Source organism: Anser anser (genome assembly GCF_964211835.1).
Source record: "Anser anser genome assembly, chromosome: 22".
Classification (NCBI taxonomy): Eukaryota; Metazoa; Chordata; class Aves; order Anseriformes; family Anatidae; genus Anser; species Anser anser.
Window position 1 is genome coordinate 4260319 of NC_139743.1, and position 24167 is coordinate 4284485.

Sequence of the window (24167 nt, forward strand, 5' to 3'; positions counted from 1 at the left end):
CATCTGGAGTGGGACAACTCCAAGCCTCAGGGCAGGATGTTCAGTTCTGTGTTACAGGAACAGGTGAGAACACAGCTCGCAGCGTAGCAGGGACAGCTTGTGAGCGCACAACGTAGGCAGGGGCTGGGAGTGTGTGCTGCTGCAGCCCGGCTTTTTTGAACAGAGCAGGGCCTTTGCACTGCATCTCCCTTCCCCTGCCCTATTGATCAGCAGCACTGCCTTTAGTACTCCGGAGGGCTGCAGTTAGCGCAGGGAACTTCTGACACTGCTTCTCCTTCCCGTCTCCCCAAGAAAAAAATAGATTAAAAAAAAATAAAAAATAAAAAAGGGGGGTGAGAGAGCGCTACCCACCACCACTAAGCACTCCCCTACCATCATTCAGCTGCCCGCCGTGGGGATGCGACCTCGCTGGAGTTTGTCCCCTGGGGGGGGGGACAGGCGACAGGAGGGCGAAGCCCCTGCGGCAGGGCTGGCAGCAGCAGGAGCCCCAGCAGCGGGAGCTGGCTGCCATCTGGTGGCCGTGGGAGAGCGGCTCTGCCCTCCCGCAGCGCTGCAGCCCCCGTGTGCAAGCCTCCTGCCTCTCCCTTGCCTTTGCCCACGACCTGGAAGGAGGTGAAAAAGGGCCGAGAGGAAATAAAGCCGGGTCATTTGGGTGGAGTGAATCAGCTCTGACTTGGTCCTGCTCTCTTTGGGCTGGCTTCCAGAACAGCAGGGGTCAAAGCGGAGCAAACTTTTAAATAGGAAGCCAGGGTTTCCCTTCAAACCCTGTGGCACGAGTAAAGTTCCCTCTTTGCTCAAGAAATGGGCTCAAAACATGGCCCAGCCTTCTCGCAGTGAAGCAATATAAAAAGTCATCAAGCCAGGAAGAAAATCCCTTGTCCAGAACGCCTTCACTTTTCAGAGTCCTTAGAAGAAGAGCCTTCAAGTGAACTACTTGGGAGGGCATCCCTCAACGCGCCTCCCCACCGAGCCGTCAGCTAACCTCGGAGGCGACTGTCCAGGAACTGCAGGAGCCTGGATGAGGAAACAAGTGTAAGGGAGGGTGCTGGAGTTGGATCTGCACAACGCCAGAACAAAAGGCTATCAAAGCCATAATGGACTGCTACACGTTTCATACCAGTTGCTTTAGGAAGAAGGCAGGAAATGTTAGCCATCAGAGCCACCTCCAGCTCTGCTGTTTTAGCAGGAGTATAATGGAGACACCTTACATATCTTCGAGATGATTTAACATCACAGGGTGGGTCACAGTTGCTGCCGTTGCCTCCTGTGGCACAGCACAAAGTTGGCCGTAGTTCCAGTGAGTGCAGCAAAAGAAAGGAAGAAACTTCACAAGCTTTTATTTGAGGGCACAGTTAGTGTATGGAGAAAAGCACTACCAGTACAGCTTCTGTGAGCATTTGTGTCTATTCTCTGGGGCTTCACTGAAGGCAATCTTTATGCAGTGGGGCCAAAATCACATCCCATCACCGGGCCTACATGTTAGTAGTTAGTTTTACTCCTCTCTTCTGCTTTAATTTCAGCCAACGCCACTGCCCTAAGCACACATACTTGCTACCCAGAGAAGGTAATGATCATCTTAGTTTCCATTTTCTCCCTTGCAACCCTTATGCATGGCAGCCTCTGTGAACTGCTCCTAACTCTTCTAGCAAGATAGCTGGAAAATTAAGGTAAAGCATTGAGCTGTTAGAGCAACAGAGCTTCTGCCTTCTCTTTTCTGTGAACTGTTAGGAAAGCAACAGTGACTCAGAGGTTATGATAGAGAAGAAACAGTTCCCTTCATCATTGGCATAATGCAGTGTTGGTAAATAAAAGAAAACAGGTTTCTTTCTGAGCCTGACCTCGCCCTGAGTTACAGGAAGTGGCAAGGTCAGTGGGACCTAAAGATGCCATGGAATCCATAAGGCATTTCCACAGGGACTTCTGCTCGCCCCAGTTCTTTGAAGGTTTCTGCATCCAGGACAAGGAGGAAAGCACTTTGGTTCTGCAGGATGAAAAAAAAAGAACAGAGTGAATGGCCAAGGTGAGCTTCATCCCACAGCCCAATCCACTACATCTGTCAAACACAAAGGAGCCCAAACACACAACCAGACCTCACCGACTAAACCCGTAAGACAGTTAGCCAGGAGCACCAAGAGTCACAGAGGCCACCCAAGAAACATCAATGTTCCTACTTGAAGTTTACCTAGCTGTGCTTGACAATTGCAGAAGTACACACCAAGGGAAGCACGGTGCTAGAACTATCTGCCAGAGAGCCTTAAATCTTTTTTTTTTTCGTGGTTTAGAAAACATACCTAATACTACATGGCTTTGATGAACTAGTAGGAATAAGTTACCTCATTGGGGGATATCACAACAGACAGGATGACTCCATTGTCTTCTGCCGTGGCATTAGGCACTGGCACAAACACGGGCTCTGATGGGTAGGATCCTTCCTCCTGCCAAATCTAGCAAGTGCAGTAACATACGGACATGTTTCATTTCATTAACATTTGTCTACTACAGTTAGTAGAGTTGCAAGTTACAGTGCTCCCCACAGAGCTACCCAGGCGTACTCTGTGCCCCGAGGAACCTACAGTTCAACCTTTCAAGTCATTCTTTTGGTTCCTCTACTGTGATGACGGCAGTGTTGTGACAGCACACCCATTGTGCAAGGCACTGTGTAAACAGGCAGTGAAAAGGGTTCCCATTGCTCATTTCGTCCAACAGCTCACACTGGCACAGGTACAGGCTCAGAAAACATCATCATCCTAGCTGGCACAGCCAGCTGCACACCTCCCTCGTGTAGCTCACACTGTGCCCAGGCAGCATGGAGGTGCCTTGCCAGCACGTAGATCTATCAGCACCACCGCCTGAAGGCATAGCTTCTGCTCTTATTGCAGACAGAGCCACAGCACCCAGTGCTGCGTGGAAGAAGGGCACTCTTACTGCAAAATGAGTATCCAGAGCAGAACGATTAAAAATAGGGCATCTCTTTTTGAGGATTCCTAAATTCCTCTAGGCCCTGGGAAAGTCTAATATTAACAGCTTAAAAGCTTTGGAGATCATTATTTCCCTGTTTATGGGTGAGACAGCATAAATCCCAGCTTGTGTTTGCAGGTGGGGATATGCTAAACCTTGTTTGTTACCAGTGTTATAGGTGTTCTGGCAAAATGCCTTTGCACCTCCAACAGCCTACGCTACGTGGGTATTTTCTACACTATCTGGTAAGAGATAACTATTTTGGCCTGGAAGAGAGAGACATATGTTACACAACCCTTCCTGTTTCCTCATCTATCTAGAGACCTGGAGTGATATCTTCTGTTTGGTAAGTGTGCTACGTGGGAGATGAAATCAGGAACCTCATTGCAGACTCGTATTAAAAAAAAAAAAAAAAAAAAAAGCACTGAAGAACACAATGCCTGGGAGATGACAGAACTTACAGGCCAGTTCAGGGGAATGACTCCTAGTGAACCCTAGAGAACCCTAGTGACTCCTAGAGAACCCTATTTCACCTCACCTTGAAATTCTTGGTCTCCACATCAACCTTCATCAAGGAATCTCCAATGAAATGCCGAAAACCACATCCATAGAAATAACGGTACTTCTTACCACTGTACTGAGAGTAATTAATCTGGGGGAACTCCAAACCCCCAAAGTTTTCAAAACCCTCAGGGTGGAGATTTTCATGCGTGCACCAGACCTAGAAGAAGTATGCATTACAGGAGCATCAGTTTAGCTTTGACTGGGCAGAAGAGCTGACTGGTCCCACCAACCCACTGCACAGCTGTTGCAGCAAATGTTTGAAGAGTCTGACATTGCACGGAAGCAGGTAGGAACACCAAATCTACCTCCCTTATCTGCTTCATTCAAAGAATTGACTCATCTTCACAGGCACTGGAAACTTCAAGGTCAGTCTAATGTAAAAAAATGAAACTGGAGTGAGTCCATGCAGTCCTGCGCCCCTGGCTCAGAAAAAACCCGGCTCCAGCACTCAGGAATGTGATGTACAAGATACACACAGAGACTGCTCCCCTCATAGCAGACAACACATGTTCTATACCACCTAAAGCCACACTATCAGACCGTTCAGAGCGAGAAGCCAAGAACAGTTCTGTGCCCAGGTGACAGCACAGGGGATTTTGTCAATGAAGAACTTCACATTTAACCAATTTTCAGAAAGGCTTGTAACCCACTTGGGCATTTTTGGTAAACCACAGTCTGTCCTTGCTCTCTCATATAAGGCAATGTGGTAGGGTTTGTATTAAAACACCAAGCCCCAGCTTAATAATGAAGAAATGTTGCTTGCTTGGTGGACAAGCTCTGAGAAGACAAAAGCACAGGGTAACTTTAATCTCACTACAGCTTATAAACGCAGTTTTGCAAGTCAAATACATACCTTGCCATCCGCATCTTTCACAGCCTTTGCCAGTGTATAAGGCAAAGGGTTCAGATTCTTCCCCACAGGAGCGTCTGAACTCATGTTCAGTGGGAGAACAAAGCGACGGGGGAAAGTTCGGGCTACTGAGTCATAAACCTATTACAAAACCAGAAAGTTACAGTGATGAGTAGAGGAAAGTGGCATTTTGGGCCAAGTGCCCCTTTTTGGAGGAAACCTGAAGTTTTGGACATACATCACCCCCTAAAATCTTTTCCTTCTATTAAATGTTTTACCAGGTTCTGGCAAGGACTCTGCTTGTTGCAGTACTTTACAGTAGAACACAAAAAGGCACAGAAAGAAAACAAGAGTCGTCATTGCTTTCATAACTGGGTATGGAAATCACCCAGTTATTCTCCAGACACAGCCCTGGAACATATGATGCACGATGTTTTATTCAGATAAAACAGACTTACACTAAACCTTTTTAGAACCTGTCCACATATGTCCCACTGGCTTGTGTGACTTGTGCCCTTCTTGCCCAACCAAGGTCATGAGCTAATGGGGATTACAGAAAAAATGCTCAGCAGCACTGAGCATGCCGAGGGAATACCCCTGTTGGAAACTCGTCTTCTACAGCCCCACTGCTGATCCCACTTTGTGGGAGCACGGAGCACAAAGTGGGAGTCCCTCTTCAGAAGCTTGATGCAAAAGAAAGCACCGAGAAGCTTCCACATTATTTTAAATAATATGAGTCACTCAGGGAAGAAGCGCTTTATAGGTGTATGAACCTCAGGAGGAAAACTGCTTGACTGTCTCAGATCTCTGAGAGACAACAACACGACAGAGAACAGAAGACATTAGAGGCACTGGTAGACAACAGAAGAGATCAGAGGGAAGAGCATGAAGGTGCATCAGGGGAGGTTCAGACTGGATATGCGGAAAAGGGTCTTCACTGAGAGGGTGGTTGGGCAGGGATTCTGTGTTGGTGTTTTTCAGTTACTCCAACCTGTAATTCACCAGTTGGACGTGAAACTTCGTATGTTAATTCCGAAACCCTATTTTCAAAGCTTTTGTGTTTCAGGTAGCCACAGAAAACTGATTGGTTGAGGAACTCCACCAAACAAAATACGAGCTAGTCAGCAAACAGAAGCACTAAACATTACTTGAGGAAAATAGACAAATCATGCTCAGGCACGCCTTAGCCTTTGGGTGTAGGGTAATTTTAAGAGTCGATTTTGAGATGACTTGCACTCATGTCTGTGTACAATCTAATGGCTTAGCTACTTGTCAGTTAAATAACGTGGGTATTGGAGCATCTAACGCTGACATATGGACACCTTCAAACGTCAAATTACATCTCTTTTGAGCTCAGAGAAGGCCGAAAAAAAAACTAGAATCTTTTTGCAGAACAAATGCCCATATCAACACTATGCTGTACTTGAATTAATTTTCATTGCATCTTGGGAAAGAACAAACAAACCAGCAAAAATAAAAAAAACAGCAACAACAACAACAACAAAACCAAAGCAAAGCAAAACATCCCTTCGGGGACACAGCTGTACACTTTTAAGATCAGAACTGAATTGCTTTCAGACAGCTCAGACCATAGAGGAAGTTCTGATTTGTCTGAACATGTTGCAGAAATGTTTACCCTCCACCCAATGGGTGGGTTTCCAGTAAACACATCTGCAGTACAAGAAACTCAAGGCAACCCCATTTTTTCCCATCTATGACCTATGTAAAATAATGCGTCTTATGTGGTATTATATAGTCCTTTTGACAGAGCTGGATATAGTAGGTTATGTGTGGGTACATGCTGTTGTCAAGAGAACGTGAAGAACAACGTAGGGATTTCCTGAATATCTATGCTTTGTGATTTACATAATAAAGGTTGGGTTTATGAAGTAATGCCTTTAAATAGCAGGGTTTCTTTTTCTTTTTCCTTTTTCCATGTAAATGTAGGGCAAAATCTCATTTTGCATACTTTCTTAGGGGGAAAAGTATTTCCTTTTATTACATGGGGATATGGAAAATGAGTATCATTAAAAATGAAATTTTAAAAGAAAAGCACATTCTGCCTGTCTGGTGGAGATCTACATCACACACCAGTCTGTAAAAGTTTCAAGGAAATGCTCCATAGAGATTATCTGCTAAGAGATTTAAAAGGAAAGAAAAATACCAACATACCAATAGATCATAATTTTAGTTTTTCCATATAGTCGTAGTTCCTTTGCCTAGTCTATATCCTCTGCCTTGTGGTCTCCCTGTAACGTTCTCCATTCTACCAGCATGAGTTTTGCTTCAGAAAAGTAACTCCACGAGCATGGGGCCCCAGCAGATCCTAAGCAACACAAATGCAGAGATCTTACCTGATACAGATCTACACCACTCCTCCGCATGTTCTGAAGCTTGTAGGTAGCCAGAGTTTTTCCATCATCCTGGCAGCACAGGTCAAGGACCAGACAACCATGATCTTCAAAGGCATTGATTTGATGGAAAGTAGCAAAGGGTTTACTATACCATTGTCCTGGCAGCACCTACAGTGACCGTAAGAGAGACTGACTTTTCTTCTCTAAATATTGGAGACAAGACTCAGAGACTTGCTCTTCTTGCTCTCACTTCATTCCCACTTATTCCTTAGTATTTGTCTTATGCCCTTGAGTTGCTATGGAATGGCTGCTTTAAGCCAGGAAGTAGGCAGACCCAGGTGAAGAAAAGCCAATACAAAGCAGCCCAGGATAGGTCCCTTGCTGTCGTGGGTCCATATGTGCTCCATCCATCCATGAATTATGCTATAGGCATCATTCCCAGGCTCTGCCTGACCCTGTTATATGCAATAGTACTCTATAGGAACCCCAAATTTCTTATTTCTGCCTGTTCTTTTAGGGCTGGCAAAAAGATGAATCAATAGAGCAGAAAATACATGAAGTCACGCCATTTCTAAGAAACCAGCACCTGTGCTTTCAAAGTCTATGCTGCAGTAACTTCTGCACTGATTCATAAAACCATCTGGGGCTGCTACCCAGCTCTTCTCCTGAGATCTAAAGTTCCAGCTACAGTTGCAGAGCTGCTGAAAAGGCCAAGGAGCCACCTACCTCCCCAGTGTGCTTATTCACCACGTGGAAGCGAGTACTGTACTGAGGCTCCCAGTTTATCCCTTCGGAAATGGGCTTCCCACGGAATTTGGAAGTGATAATCCGCATCAGATTCAGCCTGATGGGTTGCTCAATAAAAATGATATAGTTTTCACTCATCCCTGAAAAGGGAGCAAAGGAAGTATCATCAGAGAATTTAGCAAATGAGGCAAAAAAAAAATAATCTACGGGCAGAGGGCAGCAAACAGCCCCATCTGCTTCACAGTAGGCAAAATCCACAGAGTATGAGACAGGAAACATTCTTACCAAAGCTGTGGTAGTAGGAGGGTTTCATGTTATCCATTGGAACAATGGAGCACAGCACTTTTGCTCCCTCTAACGTGTCACTGCAGTTTGACTTTTGTGGAGGGATCTCAATGATATTGTACCTTGTCCCTGGAAAGGAGAATGGGTATTCAACACCACTGAGATGTGAGACTGTCCACATTCATGAAACTAAAGTCAGATTCTGTTCCTTTCTGTTTCCTTAGTGTACTAGGAATCACAGTCATGTGTAAACTAAGCAGAAAACAAATGAACAAACAACTAAACATTTAGCAAGTCAATAAAACAATCAACAGCAGATGACTACCACAAAAAGATTTTAAAGGCAGTAGAAGGATCTTCTCAGCCTGGTTAACTGCCATCTAGTTTTTCTGTTTGCAATGAATTCCCTATTTTAACCCAGAGTATCCGGTAATAAAAGCACCAGGAAGAAACCAAGTTCATAGATTATATACCAAAACTGATGAAAACTTTGAACTCTGGCGATGACTGAAGCTCATTTACTAAATCTGAGCACGTGGGCAGCTATGAAGGGCATATCTGAATAATCATCTAAGGTTTAGTCTCTCCAGCTGAAAACAGCATGTGCTGTAATGCCAGATGCTGCTAAAGCCAAAAGGAAATGAAAACAGCAAGAATGAAAAACAAAACTGGGCAACTGCTCAGTGAATTGGAACTAGCCTGAGGTATAATAATAAACAGCAGTGGCTGTCTTCATAGGCCTCAGACATCTGAAGAAGAGGGCTTTCAGCAGTGCCTGCTAGCTCTGAGCAGCCATGCAGATGTAACTAGATCCCAACTTGATGTAATGCTCATGGATTTGAGAAGAAAATGTATGCCAGAAAATTCAGGTTCACTGTGAGATAGCCAAGTCACTGTAATAACTTCCATTTTCTTTCCTGTATACACCGTTATCATTCTTATCAAAAGCCAGTTAATGTAAGAGGAAAACATGTCTAATGTCAAAATTCTTTCAACGACGCTTCAACACTGAATGGGACTTTAAATATCATTCTCCTGTTTTCCATAAAACCTTGGCAGAAAAAGTGGGGAATCCATTGGATATTCACAGGCCAGAGTCAGAAGCATCTGAAACTAATTGCTGAGAGAAGACATTTTTCTGGGGCAGGCTGACACCCTGAAATAAGAACTAACCTGATCTGCCATCATTTTGATACCAAGAAAAACAGCAATTTCAAGGTCTCTAGACACTGCAATTTCTTCAGTAACTGCTCCTTGAAGCAGCAGGGAGCAGCCTGTCCAGCCTGCCCACCGGCCAGGCCTGGTCAGACCCAATCTTACCATGTTTCCCATAGGAATTGCCCATGTTGTATGTCGTCCCATCAGATGCATAATGAGGATGAGCAGTGGCCCCGTTCACTGCAACGAATTTACTCCAGTCTACCTGCAAACCCCAGAGATTTTCAGTCAGTGCAGAAGTTTCCTGTTGCTCTCTAGCAAGCCACAGTGTTTCTAAACGTTAGTTTTGGTGAAGTCTGAGGAAGAATAGCTTAGTGACTATGGCCCTACTGTGAGATCTGAATTTAAGCCTTTATTGTGCCCGAAATCTTCCTGAATCCCTGAAAATTAACCATGTTTCTTGGTGCATTCATCCCACCAGTAAAATGGGACTAATAGCAGTAGCCATTTCCCTGGGAGACAGGGACATTACTATGGCCAGAAATGCTGACATTGTGGGAACGTTGTCCACAGGAGCGTTTGGACTAGGACCCCATGTAATAAGCACTGCAGACATGCAAAAAGAGACAGTCACTGCCCACCCCACACCCCACCCACCCCGCACCCCACCCAAAAAATAAATACATTTTTGAAAGCACATATAGCTAATCGATGGTCATTGTCTCACACACACACACACACAAAAAAAAGTACTCTCCCTTCCTGGGCTGAGCTGTGGTTTAGACTCAGACAGAAGAGGGGATGTGCTGGGAAGGAAGTTTGAAGGAAAAAAGATGGAGGGGGATCAACATATGCATGGAAACATTAAGGCATGGAAGATCTGCTGCTTTTCCAAAAGGTTTTTAAAAATTGCTTTCATGTATCCAGCCTGAGACTTTGAAAGACCCACTTTGAAAAGAGTCCCAGGCCACCAGCAGCTCACAAAACCACACCCTTTTAAGACATCTCGAATCGGAGATTTTAAAAGTGAAGTCATCCCTTCCATTCCTGCATTTAGCCCAAAAATGCCAGTCTACATCTAAAACGCAGCTTATGGGGATTTTTTTTCTTCAAGTGACAGGTTGGCTGAACAGAGCTGAACATTCATACTAAAAATGCCTACACATCTTCTCATCGCTAAATTGTGGTTTGCGAAACAGAAAACAGCAAATCAAACTCTCAATTTCAACACGCAAGTAGCGTGCAATACCTCATAAACAGAGCGTCTTCACGGTGCACAACAGGTCCTGCAGAGACCTGGGGACTGCTGGAATGCCTCCCTCGAGACCTGAGGGTGTGCTGAGACTGCTATCTTACGGTATTAAACAGTCCACAGTAACATACAGGGAGGGCAGTTAATACTCAGGAAGGGCAGAATCCTTCTTCAGTCCTTCTCACAGCCCAGCAAATACCCATATCTCCTCTAAAGGAGCCTGCAGGGGGGCACGTAGCTCACCCTGCCATCTCACAAGCCACGCTCTGCCCTCAAAGACAGCCACGCTCCTGTGAGGCAGTGCAGAGGACATATGGGAAGCCTTCGGCTCTGACTTTCGGTTCTTTTGCTAGCATGGGCAAAAGTGAAGTGGCAGCTACGCTTGGACTTTACGTTGGCTTCACCACCCCGTTGCAACAACGAGGTTTTAGGCAAGGCTTTGCAGGTCTGCAGTGTTTAGAGCCAGGGGCGTGTGAAGAGATAAAGGGAACAGATGGGAAGACCGAAGTGACAGTGGAAGAATAGAGATCTGAGATCAGTGATGTTAACTTCTTCCGGTATGCACTTCTATTCTTCATGCACAGGCAAGTACAGACAAGTCCAGACAAGCAGCCAGCTCGGTGGAAAAAGGCCAAACGGAAATGAGTCTACATCTGTCTCTCTCCTGGCCCGCTGCAGTGGGCAGTGACTGAGTGAGAGCTGCCTTGCTGCTAGGTAGATTTCTCAGGGACTCAAGCACACAATGCAGAGATGCTTCTGACTATGGCTTACAGCTGCACCGATCATTTGGTTTGCAATCCGGTTCTTCTGTACCACAAGCCAACCCCCTTAGCCCACCTGCCCACACCTTTTCCTTTGTTTCAAGTGTTTCTGGGTCCACTTTGTACATGAAGGTGTTCTCGCTGCTGACATAGTAGTCTCCTTTATACACAACGTAGCTCACACTGGCATTGTCACTTGGCTCTGAAACGAAACCCAAGCTCGGTTTAAGCTTACATCACATCGAGTTGGACATGTTTAGACAAAGAAACCCATTTGCAGTGACATTGATCCCCCTGTGGTTGATCAGAAATACCTCCCTAATCTACAAAGATACCCAAGAAATTCTCTGCACAAACGAGTTCAGGACAAAAAGCCAAGGACTAGCAGTTGCTGCACATCTTTCTCAGCTCAGTGCTAGATACCAGTAACCTACTGGTGGTGTGTTGTTTCCTGGAACTGAAGGGAATTGATTGCATCAGCAGAAATCTTGAGAAACAGTTGCTGGGGAAAGCTAAAGCATCTTTCATTGAAAGACCCCACACAAAGCTCCACATACTCAACAGTAACACAAAAAAGCAAGGACTCAGGTTGTTGATGAGACAGGTCAGTGACAGTAACATCATTAATAATATAATTTAAAGAATTGAAACTAGCATTGATTTAAAAAGCTATGAAGTGTAAGTTTTTTGAATTGACCTCTTAACTGTGTATCTGCAGTGACGGAAGGCTTTTCTACCCAGCAGAGAGTTTTATGTATCTCAACAGCTATTAAATTTGGATGCTTAAGCCTGGTCAGCATTGCCAGTTAAGGTCGCACTGTTCACGTGCACGACAAGGCTCCAGGGTGAGATCCCTCTGTTGCTTCTTACGAGATCTGGAAACCTCCTGCAAAAGAGCTTGAGTTGGACCCAAACAAAGACACTGAGCTGTTCACTTTATACATTCTGGGAAGACGTGTGATTCTACTGACCTCCTAGAGGCTTAAACAGGTTTCGTTTCTCACATCTGCACCAATTGCATCGCTCAGATGTTGTCAAGGAGCAACATAGACAAAACTGTGTTACCTTCAAGTAGGAGGCTCAATTTCTGTTTCACATTTCACTTACCACGTCTTAATTTGCCTTCTTCAAATACACACAAACGTTAACATTCTAGTAAGGGAAGTGTGGAAATGACTCCAGTGAGGCCAGCATAACCTTCATACTTTCATATGCCCTTTGTTTCTGACTTATTTCTTCATATCTCTCTTCCCTTCCTCCCCAGCCAAAATTTTCTCCTCGGACAGCCACATGAGGAGTCCCATGTTTGATTTACACCATTGGAAACACGAGGCGAGACTTGAGGCTACAACTTGGGCTAAGGGGATGGCAGGGATGCTATCTGCGTGACAGAGCTTGGGAAAGGACTGCTTTCTCTTCCCCGTTCTCTTTGAAACTGAATCAGGGAGATGCCCTTTGAGAGCTACACACGCACAGCAGTCAGAGCTGTTCTTGCTACTCCTACAGGAGGCTGAGACCCGCTAGCCAGGTAGCTGAGAAGAGCCAAGGAAAAAAAGATTGCCCTGACTGAGCATTGTGCATACAGAGGACACAGAGCCCAAGGCTGGCATGAGAAAGCCCATAGGACAGGTCAGAACAAGATCCTTCACCACAGGAAGATAAGAAGCAGAAAGTTGTCACACACACATGCAACAAGCTGCACGCTTTAGGTCTGTTCTGGTTTTAGTGGAAGACACTTGTGTTGAAATTAAGCCTATTTCTTTCCTAATTTATGCAGAACTCTATAGGCAATGGTACTTCCATTCCTGTGCAAAACACTCTCTCACCCTAGCTTGTATCATCTCCTACACCTTAGTACAGGAAGGGAAGGATTAGCCCACTTACCCTACAAGCTTAGCAAGGCAAGGTGTTTTAAGGGCAAAGCTGTGTCTCAGGGAGAACTGAAGGGTGTAATGCTCATTATCAGACCTGTACAGGGTGTTCTTTGGAAAGAATTCTGTTGGCTATTTACAACAAACTCAGGAACCAAGTGAGACAAAGTGTCACTAAAGCATTAAGCTGAATGTGCATCTCCCAGCTACATCAGACACCGAGTTGTAGTAGTTAGTGTTGTTCCAAGAGGCCATATTCTAAGAAAAATATGGGCTCGGAATAGGCCTCCACCAGACTTCCTCACAGATCCCTGCAAACCTAACCATGAGCTTCCCAAGAAAGTCTCAGAACATTTCCCATGTCTTAGAAACCCTCTTACTTGGCGTATCGAAGCGTGACATGAAGCGCTCAAACACACTCTTGCATGGGTCTGGCATTGCCAGTGTTCCAAATTCTGAGACCACGATGCGGTTGTGCTGCCTGTTAGTGAGGTACGAATTGCTCTGCAGAAACTTGCTCCGGTACGTCACTGTGCCATTCCTCAGCTGGAACTGGTGCAGCAGGGCCATGCCATCAAACCAGTGGTTATACCTACAAGCAGACATAAATAGGAGAACAAGAGTTGGACACTACGTTATGGTCCGCTACACTGCTCCCTCTTGCCTTATCATCTGTGACAAACTCATGTCCAGAGCCCACGAACAAATAAATATGTACAGCCTTGTGATGAGTCTCAACTGAGTGAAACAAATAAAATGTATTTGTGGGTGAGGGTCCTGAAGTTAGGCACTGACTTTCAGAGAGATTGGGCCTCCCTGTATCACATCCGAAAATGGACCTTAGGAATTTCTGAAAATGCTATGTATGGGGGAAATAATTTATGCTAGTAAACCAGCCACTTCGAAGACTTCTGCAAAAGGAAAAGAAATTGTGCATTACTGCACAACAAGAACGCAAAACATTACTGAAAGCCCAATCGCACAAGGAGCTTCTTTTAGCTCTCAGCTGTTGGCATGATGTCGTTCTCTCCAAAAGGAGAAATCTGTGAGACAAAGAAATATCTGGAAATATGTGGGTTTGTTTTGTTAAAGAAATCTCTGGAAATAATGTCAATCACAAAATCAACCGCAGAATGGCTTCGTCGTATGATCACCTTTGGCTAGTTGCTGCCATTAGCTTTGCAGGAAGAAGAGCAAGGTTCATCGGTTTGCTAGAATGGCAGATCCCAAGCCAAAGCCAGGGGTTGCCTTCTTAAAATGTTTTGATATCTTATTTTTAAAGTGAGATGGACTTGCTTCTAAAGCAACTCACACAATTTGGCACAATCAACTTCAGAAGTTGCGCCCTGGATTTCAGAGAGCTAGCGGGATGGACTTTCGTTAATAAAAAAGGACTGGGAGTGTGTATGTTTTAATCCCCAGCCCTGTTCCGTCATTATACCATTCTGAGTAGGACACAGCCTCTCTGTGACTCAGCTTCTCCACCCTTAGTAAGTTAACCACACAGCTATTTCAGAGAGCCCGCTACGAGTTTCTAGATGAGGGAGCAGCCGTTCTTAAAAGAATGATAACACAAGGATTTCCCCCTCACCTGATTTCAAAAGAAATTACAAGGTGCTCCAACAGTGGCAAGCCATTTGGGGGGGGTCCCTTTTAGGTTTAGCTAATGCTCAGGCCAGAATTATTTGACAAATTCACCAAACCCAGACTTACTTCTCCTCACCAAACTCAAATCTCCCAGGACCATTCCTCAGCAGACTGCCATTTATCCATTCAGGAATATGTCCTTTGACCTTCGCTGGGATGGGCTGGGAGGTCTCCTCTACTGTCTTCAGTAAGGGCGAGATGCATTGCAAAGTGGGCAAGGTGGTTTGCTCTTTTGATGGGCTGGGCAGGGATCTCTTTAAACCTGCAAAGAAAGCAGTGACAACAAAAAGCAAGTAACTAAGATTTTCACTTGAATGAGCAGACAGTTGCTAGAGCTTGAGTTTGGGTATCTAGGAGAACATTCAGCATCCTGCAAGAAGCCAGTCTGTACCAGATACTCGAACTAAAGCTCTGCTCCCATAATACCCCACACATCAACAGAGAGACGAAAATCCAGTGGAGTTAACTTTACCTAGTTAATCCATTAGAGACACCTGTTCTGCAGTCAAAAGGAGGTAATAAAATGGGCCGTTTTCTTAGGGTTTTTCTTCTGTCCCGTGACTAGTGGTTGACCATCAAGCTTTATAGTCATTATTGATGCTGCTGTATGCCCAGATTTTATCCTTTTTTTATTTGTGAAATGAGAAAAGTGTTTTGTAAAGTCCTTGACAGCAAAGGCTTTTGTATGTGTAAAACATGTGTAGGAAAGCAAGGCCAATACAGCACGGAGCAAACAGCATAGAAGACGGAGGACAAGGACTAGCACCATCCATTGCTTTGAGGTTTGGAACATGATAATTAAATGTATGGGTCACTTCAGCTCCATGCCAGCAGACTGGATGCAAGGATTACTATGTATAGCCTCTATGCTTTACTATGCCATCATGGCCATATTCTCTGGCATTAACAGCTGTGAACTAATTCTGTATTAAAAGAATTGCTCCCTGCTTGCTTACAGATGAAGTCGCTTACAGATGAAGTCACTTACAGATGAAGTCACCAGTGCAGCAGCATACAATTTAACAGAAAGGCTTATCCAGGTCCAATCATGTTCAATACTGCTTCAGACACCTCCATCTAGGAATTCATCTGAGCTGAATTTAACCAAGGGTTGCTGAAACAGTGCTGAAAAACTGTGCTATGAGGTTCTTCACAGCAAGCAACAGCATTGTTTGCAGCTAAAGGTAATGCATGATTTTCCTAATGCTGGCCATTTCACAGTGAAGAAATTTTATACTACTAGTATTCCTTTCAACCTGAATAGTTAGCCAAAATTCAAGATCTCCCAACACTGAAATTTAGAGGAGGGGATACATCATGGCATTAGGTTCCTTAAAAACAATGAGCTATTCTTAAACAAAACTTTAAAACATCCTCCACTGAATTTAAAAAAAAAAAAAGTCTTTCTACCCATAGTACAAAGGCTTTTTCAAGAGAAAGACAAAAAAAAATACCAACAAGGCAGCTCACTAAAAAGAACATCCCAGAGAACACCTCAGAGGATTCCCAGTGCTCTACTGTAAATCCAGGCAAGCCATAGCTTGCTACACAAACAACAAAATTTGAGAAGGACCTGGGAGTATTGGTGGATAGTCGGCTGAATATGAGCCAGCAGTGTGCTCAGGTGGCCAAGAAGGCCAACGGCATCCTGGCCTGTATAAGAAGCAGTGTGGCCAGCAGGTCGAGGGAAGTGATTGTGCCCCTGTACTCGGCTCTGGTGAGGCCGCACCTCGAGTACTGTGTTCAGTTTTGGGCCCCTCGCTACAGGAAGGACATGGACGTGCTCGAGCGAGTCCAGAGAAGGGCGACCAAGCTGGTGAGGGGTCTGGAGAACAAGTCTTACGAGGAGCGGCTGAGGGAGCTGGGCTTGTTCAGCCTGGAGAAGAGGAGGCTCAGGGGAGACCTCATCGCTCTCTACAGTTACCTGAAAGGAAGCTGTAGAGAGGTGGGGGTTGGGCTATTCTCCCACGTGCCTGGTGACAGGACGAGGGGGAATGGGCTAAAGTTGCGACAGGGGAGTTTTAGGTTGGATGTTAGGAAGTACTTCTTTACCGAAAGGGTTATTAGGCATTGGAACGGGCTGCCCAGGGAGGTGGTGGAGTCACTATCCCTGGAGGTCTTTAAAAGACGTTTAGATGTAGAGCTTAGGGATATGGTTTAGTGGAGTACTTAGTGTTAGGTCGGAGGTTGGACTCGACGATCTTGAGGTCTCTTCCAACCTAGAGAAATCTGTGAATCTGTGAAAATAATAGTTACAAGCATGAATTCAAAGAACCCCAAATCTTGGAAGAATACAGGCTATCAAACATAGGTTGTCATGTTTTCTCTCTACACTGCACACGGAGGACTTTGCCAAGTTGGCAGCATTTGAAATGCAATAAACCAGAAGCTCAGACTATTGAAAGGTACACAGGTCAGTTCTCAAACTCACCAGGACAATCCGATTTCAGAAGCTCAGGAAGGTAATCACTAGCTTTTCCCCCTGCAGACCTCCCCCCTCCCTGCCAAAAAAAAGAAAAAGAAAAAAAAAAAAGGAAGTGATGAAGAACACACATGAAACTGAGCTGAAATACACTGACGGGGCAGGACAAAGCAGATTAAACAGATTTACCTGCAAGGATATAAGCAATAGGAGGAAAAGATCATTTCTGATGTAGTCCCTTTTTTGCACGTTGGCTGCAATATCTCCCCTTACTAGGAGAAAAGCATCAATGAAGCGTGAAGAGAAGGGAATGCTGCGTGCTAACAGCACACAGTTATTAGCTCCAGTAGCCTGGCTTGCAAAGCCTCATCAACACAAGGATTGTTTTGGCAATCCATTTAGCTGCAAAGGGGGATTTATCTAGAAAGTGTCCAGGCTGTCGCTTTCCCTCCCGGTGCTACCACCTCCTCGTCTAGCACAGGCTCCATTTCCACAGGTCGGTGGAGTTGCTCTGCTGCCCTGCTCCATCCTCACCATTAGGCTATTTAGCCCTGAACTAAACCAGAACCGATGAAGATTTAGGTACAAGTGAAACACTGATAAACAGGGACAGCCTGGCATACAGAAATCCATTCCTGAACCAGTTCTAGGACAGCCAAAACCAAACACTAAACAGATTCCAGTCAGATAATCAAACTCCTCCTGAATTTTGAGGTAGCGATTTGTTCTGGTTATACCACTCTCTTTCACCACCGCAGATGCTTGTTCTAGCCTACCTTCTTCAATCCAAATAAGTGAATTTACACAGGTTGCACAATTTATCCGTGAGCCTCTGAAACCACATATTCACACATACAGAGGAAATGTGTTGTTTCAGAGCAGGAGAGTATCTGCATAAGAACTGTGTTGGCACACAGCATTTGCCTGAGCTTGCTTCTTTAGGACAGCTTGAGACGGAATGGGTGTTAGGCATGCAGGAAATTGAATTGCAAGATCCCTTCAATGTAGTTCTCTGGCTTGTCAATCCTCAAATCCTTCTTTAGATCTCTAATATGGTAAGTCAGCTAGATAAAGAATTCAGGCTGCAGGGCTAAAGCAATTAACCTCAAACCACCAACATCCTCTCCCTCTTAAAATTCAATTAAGTTCTGATTAAATCCTATGTGAAGCACTCAATCTGATCCCAACATGAGTGCTCCATAGTATTTCCTTATATAAGGAACAGAAGGCTTTTCATATCAACTGATACTTGATTTAGTGACTGCCATCAGTATTTGCAGAAATACAGCTTCAGTAGGTTGAGAGAAAATTTGTGAAGATGTAAGATATGTAAAAATAAAAAAAAAAAAAAATGAGAGCAACATGTTCCTAAAGAGAGATTTTTTCATCTAAGCAGAAGCAACAATGGCATAACCAAGGATGGAGCAACAGAAAAAGATACTGGTGAGCAGCATTATTACATATGGAAATTTAGGAAGATATACTTCACAAATAAGGCTGAACAGGACTGCCAAACACCTCCTTGGTCATCTCTCATCCCAGTTGCTGTCCCAGAAAGTTCTATCTGAGGTCTGTCTTAAAAGTTACTGTGTTTCCTGGCTCTTAAGCTCTGTTTGGAAGACTGCTTTAGAACCCACTGCCCAGGTGATAAGAAAAATGCTATGAATTTACAGAAAGAAGTTATTAATAGGACAGATCATCGTCCTCATTATTCTGTCAGCACTGTCAGGTGGCTTTGGTATTTCTCCCTCTCGTGTGTTTATCACATATTGTATTTAGAGAGAGCAATTATATCACTTCCTAAGCTAAGCAAACAACGTTCTTTTAGCTTTCCTTCTCCTATTTCAAACTTGTCATTTACATGATTCGTAGTAGTCCTTCTTGAAACCTCATCTGGTTAGAATTCATCTTTCTTGACCTTGGATAGACCCAACTGTTTGAGAGATTTCTAGAAAGCGTCTGAGAACAGGCCATATACAACAAGAACATGTACGTTATTGCCCTGTACGATCAGACCACGGAGAAAACAAGCACAGCAAGATCATGTAGTATCTTTCCTTCTGGGAACTAATCAAAGGAGATGAAGATCCTGATAGTAACGCATGCTAAATGCGAATAAGTCATGATGTCCAGAGGAATCAGAACAGAAGTTTTCAGAAACATAAATCATTCTAGGAAATTTCTGAAAAGGAGGGAACAAAAAGGGGGGGGTCAGGAAGGAAGCAAGTTTGCTCTGCTAAGTTGGTTATGAAAAGATTCAGGACAAGAAACAAAAGACAAAAATAAGCAATTACCTCCACTACATTCAGCACAACACAAAAAAAAAGTCTCTTTCAGTTGCATTATGTAAGCCACCTCATTATTACTGACCCCTGGTCAGATCTAGGAACAAGAAGGTTGTCTGGAGATTTCCTCAGTGACCATCACCTACAAAGCAATGCAACATTTAAGCACCTTGAGTGGGCAGCTGGATGGGTGCTTCTTTGAAGGGACTTAATGCAACCTACCTTCTGTTTCTTTCCTTTTGTGATGTATCATTATTTTACAATATACTGAGACTTGATCACTAGCAGAAAACAATGCCACAGACTAATTAGCATGTGGAGCAAGACCAGAAGGACTTAGTACAACACATTTCTCCTTGTCAGCACTGGAAAGGCTGGTATTCATTCAAAGAAAACAAAACAAGCTGCTACAATACCTACGGCAAGACAGTACAGCACAATACAATACAAAACAAGTACTTTAAAGGATATTGATTTGTTGCTAATCTGTAAGTCACTACAGCTGTGTAAAAAAAACAAAACACACACAAAAACACAAATCCACACCTGCCTAGCCTATGTTTCTTCCCTATTAAAAATAAATCTGAATAAACCCCACCTGATTAAAGTCTACCCTCCAGATTTAATCATAGCTTAATATTAAAAACTGCTCCTATTCTGAAATGCACTGAGCAGATGGAGTACAAACACTTCCTATTTGAAAGCACTGTTCATGAGCTATTATTATAAAGGCATATTGCCATCAGATAGGGTCACTCCTAAATGTTTAACTTCAATGCTCTAAATGTTTAACATCTAGCTACCCAAAAGGACACGAATCTCTGTAAAAGACAAAAGACGGACTGTTTTTTAATGTTGAGCAACAGTTAACTGAAGTAACTGACTCTGCTAGCACTAAGAAACAGCTTTTTGTGTGCCCTTTAAAAGACAAACCCACAGTTGTTCAGGCTACAGACCAAGATGGGAGAACTTAAATAAGCAACAAATCAAAGGCACTAAATTCTCAGTGGGACTTCATATACTTGTTTGAGCATAATACCTGCAAAACAGTGCCAGATTTCAATCTGCCAGCTCAAAGATCTTTTTTTCTGAACTCAAATTTCCATGTTACTTCAAACCCTTAAAAACAGGATTAGTGTCCAAACTTAATTTGGCATATCAGAGCAGAGGCAGAGCCAAATACAGCATTGTACTTTTTCCTCAGATATTTCCCAAAGACTGTAAGCTATTTCTGCATAATTATCACAGCCTATCATTTTCATGTGCTGTTTCCATTCAAGTAGAAGTGTGCCACAACTTCTCTGCCTGTCACAAACTGACATCCTAGCATGGATTATTTACATCCAGAAGCTGTGGAACCAAGGACAAGGATCTTAAAAAAAAAAAAAAAAAAAGGTTTCTATACATTAAGTAACCCATGTGTTTTGGGTAGAGCAGCAATGAATCAGACAATAAATTACACCTGAACAGTGCTGGTTGGGTCAGAAAATCTTAATAATGGACAGAAAATGTTTGCTAGCTGTGAAATTGAAATCACACTGGATATAGCAAACCCACTTTTATTTTAACCTACATATTTAAATCCAAGGCACAGGGGCATTTGTCTCCACATGCAACTGCATAGTCTGGCTCAGAAAGACATGTAGGACCAGACCGAATGGCAGACCAGTAAAAAGAATGCCCACAGTTGGGATTCCTCAAGCAGAGGAACTCTAGCTCCCTGAGGTCTCACAGAATAAAGAGTAACAGCTGATCTGGAAATCTTCTGGCGCAAAACGTGGGCCTTGTTATCATCCCTGTAAATTACAGATTGGAACAATAAGGCAAGCAAAATAGCTTTCTCCTTCCAATTTGCCACAGAATCATCTAGGTTGGAACAGACCTCCAAGATCACCGAGTCCAACCTCTGACTCAACACTAGCAAGCCCTCCACTAAACCATATCATTAAGCTCAAAATCTAAATGTCTTTTAAAGACCTCCAGGCATGGTGACTCAACCACTTCCCTGGGCAGCCCATCCCAATGCCTAACAACCCTTTCAGTAAAGAAGTTCTTCCTAATATCCAACCTAAACCTCCCCTGGCGCAACTTTAGCCCATTCCCCCTTGTCCTGTCACCAGGCATGTGGGAGAACAGACCGACCCCCACCTCGCTACAGCCTCCTTTAAGGTACCTATAGAGAGCGATAAGGTCTCCCCTGAGCCTCCTCTTCTCCAGGCTGAACAACCCCAGCTCCCTCAGCCGCTCCTCGTAAGACTTGTTCTCCAGACCCCTCACCAGCTTCGTCGCCCTTCTCTGGACTTGCTCGAGCACCTCCATGTCCTTCCTGTAGCGAGGGGCCCAAAACTGAACACAGTACTCGAGGTGCGGCCTCACCAGAGCTGAATACAGAGGGACAATCACTTCCCTAGACCTGCTGGCCACACTGCTTCTTATACAAGCCAGGATGCTGTTGGCCTTCTTGGCCACCTGAGCACACTGCTGGCTCATATTCAGCCGACTATCAGCCAATACTCCCAGGTCCTTCTCTGCCAGGCAGCTTTCCAACCACTCATCTCCCAGCCTGTAGCGCTGCTTGGGGTTGTTGTGCCCCAGGTGCAGGACCCAGCACTGTGGGAAACGGTGTCAAAAGCCTTACTGAAGTCAAGGTAGATCACATCCACAGCCTTTCCCTCATCCACCAAGTGCATCACTTTGTTATAGAAGGAGATCAGGTTCGTCAAGCAGGACTTGCCTTTCATAAACCCAACCCACCCCACATCAAAAGGAGCTGATGCTGCTGTAGCTATTGATTTCCAGCCTCTGCCAATGCTGAATCACCAGGGCTGACACTCAGCTCACCAGTGTCCCACACTGATTACTGAAGTTCTTGCACTTGCCTTGTGTCTGCTGGGAAGTCCCCATACGTGACTCCTCGTTCCGTCTAGCCTGTAGGTTTCCCATTGTCAGGGACTCAGCCACCCACTTCCTTGCTAACAGGCAAAGAAGAACATAAAAGAAGTAATAGAAAACACAGGGGAAAAGAAATGGTGAAAAGGAGGGGAGAAAGACATGTCAAGGAGAGGTAAGGCAGAAGAGCAACTGTGAACTGTGCATATACTTGCATATGAAATACTTGTTGATTCCCTAAAGACACCTATAGAAATAAATACTTATAAATACTATACTTCAGGGGTCTTTTTTTTTTTTCGATGACATAAAGGAAGTGTAATAATTTCTTTCTTCAGTACTGATTTACATAGTCCAGTCCTTGGAACACTTTCTCTAGAAAGACACCATGAACAAGGAGAGAGAGCAACTTTGGCCAGTCATGGAAAATATAACAGATGGAACAAACTTAATTCGCACTTTTTTCCTGATATTATCACTTTTTCACTCAAATGCTTGAACAAAGTAATCCTGGGGAGAGAAGGGGAGGGGTTCTGTCTCATCATTCAACATTCTTACCTTCTAGCTAAGTTGAGATAATACTATATCAGCAAGCCTTTCCAAAAAGACCTTACTAAAAGTCAGTGAAAAATTGTAATTTCCAAAAAGATAAAAGAAATGAGGCAAGGAAAATTTCAGGCTTTTCATGTTAATCAGATAATCAAATAGAAAAACCACAAATCTTTACATTCCTATGCAGTCCAGTTTCAAACGTAATGAAAGAAGCAGGGTTCAGGAGAATTTAGCAAAGAACCCCAATATAAACTAGATTCTACAGTCATTGCAATCTGCTGGCAGAACAAAAGAACATCATAAATGTATGCATATATAGGCTTTATTTACAGCAGAAAAGTACTTTATCATGCCCTGAAATGCTAACACCGTATGTTATTCTACATAAAATTCCCAAAGCTAGATTTTCTATTTGGTCATTTAGTTTGCATTAATTGGACTCCAAATTCTTTTCCATCTCACAGATGCTGCTGGCAATATGCCTCACACCAAATTATTTACACGTGCAGTGGAAAAAAAATCTCCTGGACTGTTCCTAAACTTGCATCCATGGACGACGTGCACTGGTGGCACACAAAGGCAGATCGGAGAACCTTTCCAAGCTGTGGGAACCAACCCTTTTATTCTAAGGGGGGAGGAAAACCATCATAAATAAAAACAAATAGGAAAGGAGAGATTCTGGTGAACTGACCTGAATTGTATTATTTTCCTATTTTATGCTGGCAGATCTCCCTCTCTTAGTCAGAACAAAAGACAGATTGAATTGTGTAATGACGGCACAAACTGCAGAGTGCTGTGGCGAGGCAAAATCCCATGGCACAATTTCCCACTTGTACGTTCAAATCAAAGCTCCAGTAATGTCACAGCCCTAAGCAATCCTCTCCCTCTCACAACCCACTTACACATCTCACAGCAGCCTCCCTTGCGGAGAGAATCTGCTGCCTACTGGCTTTCCAGCTCTAAACCATCCGTATCTGCTAATAATCCGAGCGAATCTGTGCAGTGTACTTGCCTCTCCCGCTTACCTTTCCTGTAAATAACAGAATGCTGGCTCCCAACAAACGTTTTGAATTTGCTTAGTTACTAATTCCTGATCGTTAGAAATAAGCTTGCTCTACCGACCGACCTGTGCTAGCAGCAGCACTTAACAGCAGGTCGACAGAAAACCCCTTCCAAGATGATGGGATAGAAGGATTTGTTTGTTTATGCATTTTACCTGGAACAAATTGCATCAGGGAGGAGAGGAAATGCAGCAAGTTAGCGAGAAGGATTCTGACGGCCGACGACAGGATTTTGGAAAACATTTTCTGCTCCGAAGGCATCAGGTCGGAGATGGTCTGGAAAGGCACCGCTGCCAGGACGAGCAGCGTGCAGCAGAGCACTGGTGGCTGCGGAGAGCTGCTTCAGAATAAGAGCCAGCAGGGAGGCTGCCAGCAGCAGCAGCAGCAGCAGGAGCAGGGCAGCGGCAGCAGCGCGGCAGCCTCGGGCCCCTGCCCGGCCAGGGAAGCGAGCATCTCCCGGCGGGGGGCACGGCCTGCGGTGTCACACCAGGGGGGAGCCTCTCCCCTTGCC

General features: G+C 44.3%; 1 protein-coding gene across 3 annotated transcripts; it reads right to left on the reverse strand.

The window, feature by feature from the left end:
• Positions 1 to 1320: 1320 nt before the first annotated feature.
• BCO2 (beta-carotene oxygenase 2) lies at positions 1321 to 24065 on the reverse strand. 3 transcript variants are annotated; one of them, XM_083808573.1, is made up of 13 exons: positions 23812 to 23943; positions 22034 to 22126; positions 14514 to 14709; positions 13181 to 13392; positions 11016 to 11131; positions 9079 to 9181; positions 7759 to 7887; positions 7453 to 7613; positions 6727 to 6894; positions 4376 to 4513; positions 3497 to 3679; positions 2334 to 2444; positions 1321 to 1981 (listed from the first exon to the last, which is right to left on the reverse strand). In XM_083808573.1, exons 1-13 carry the CDS (start codon positions 23915 to 23917, stop codon positions 1868 to 1870), a joined length of 1830 nt encoding a protein of 609 aa, XP_083664699.1. In that variant the 5' UTR covers positions 23918 to 23943; the 3' UTR covers positions 1321 to 1867. The 3 variants fall into 3 exon arrangements, with proteins under 3 accessions (XP_083664699.1, XP_083664700.1, XP_083664701.1); XM_083808574.1 differs by lacking the exon at positions 22034 to 22126 and having other exon boundaries at positions 23812 to 24065; XM_083808575.1 differs by lacking the exons at positions 22034 to 22126; positions 23812 to 23943 and adding an exon at positions 19164 to 19382.
• Positions 24066 to 24167: the final 102 nt, after the last annotated feature.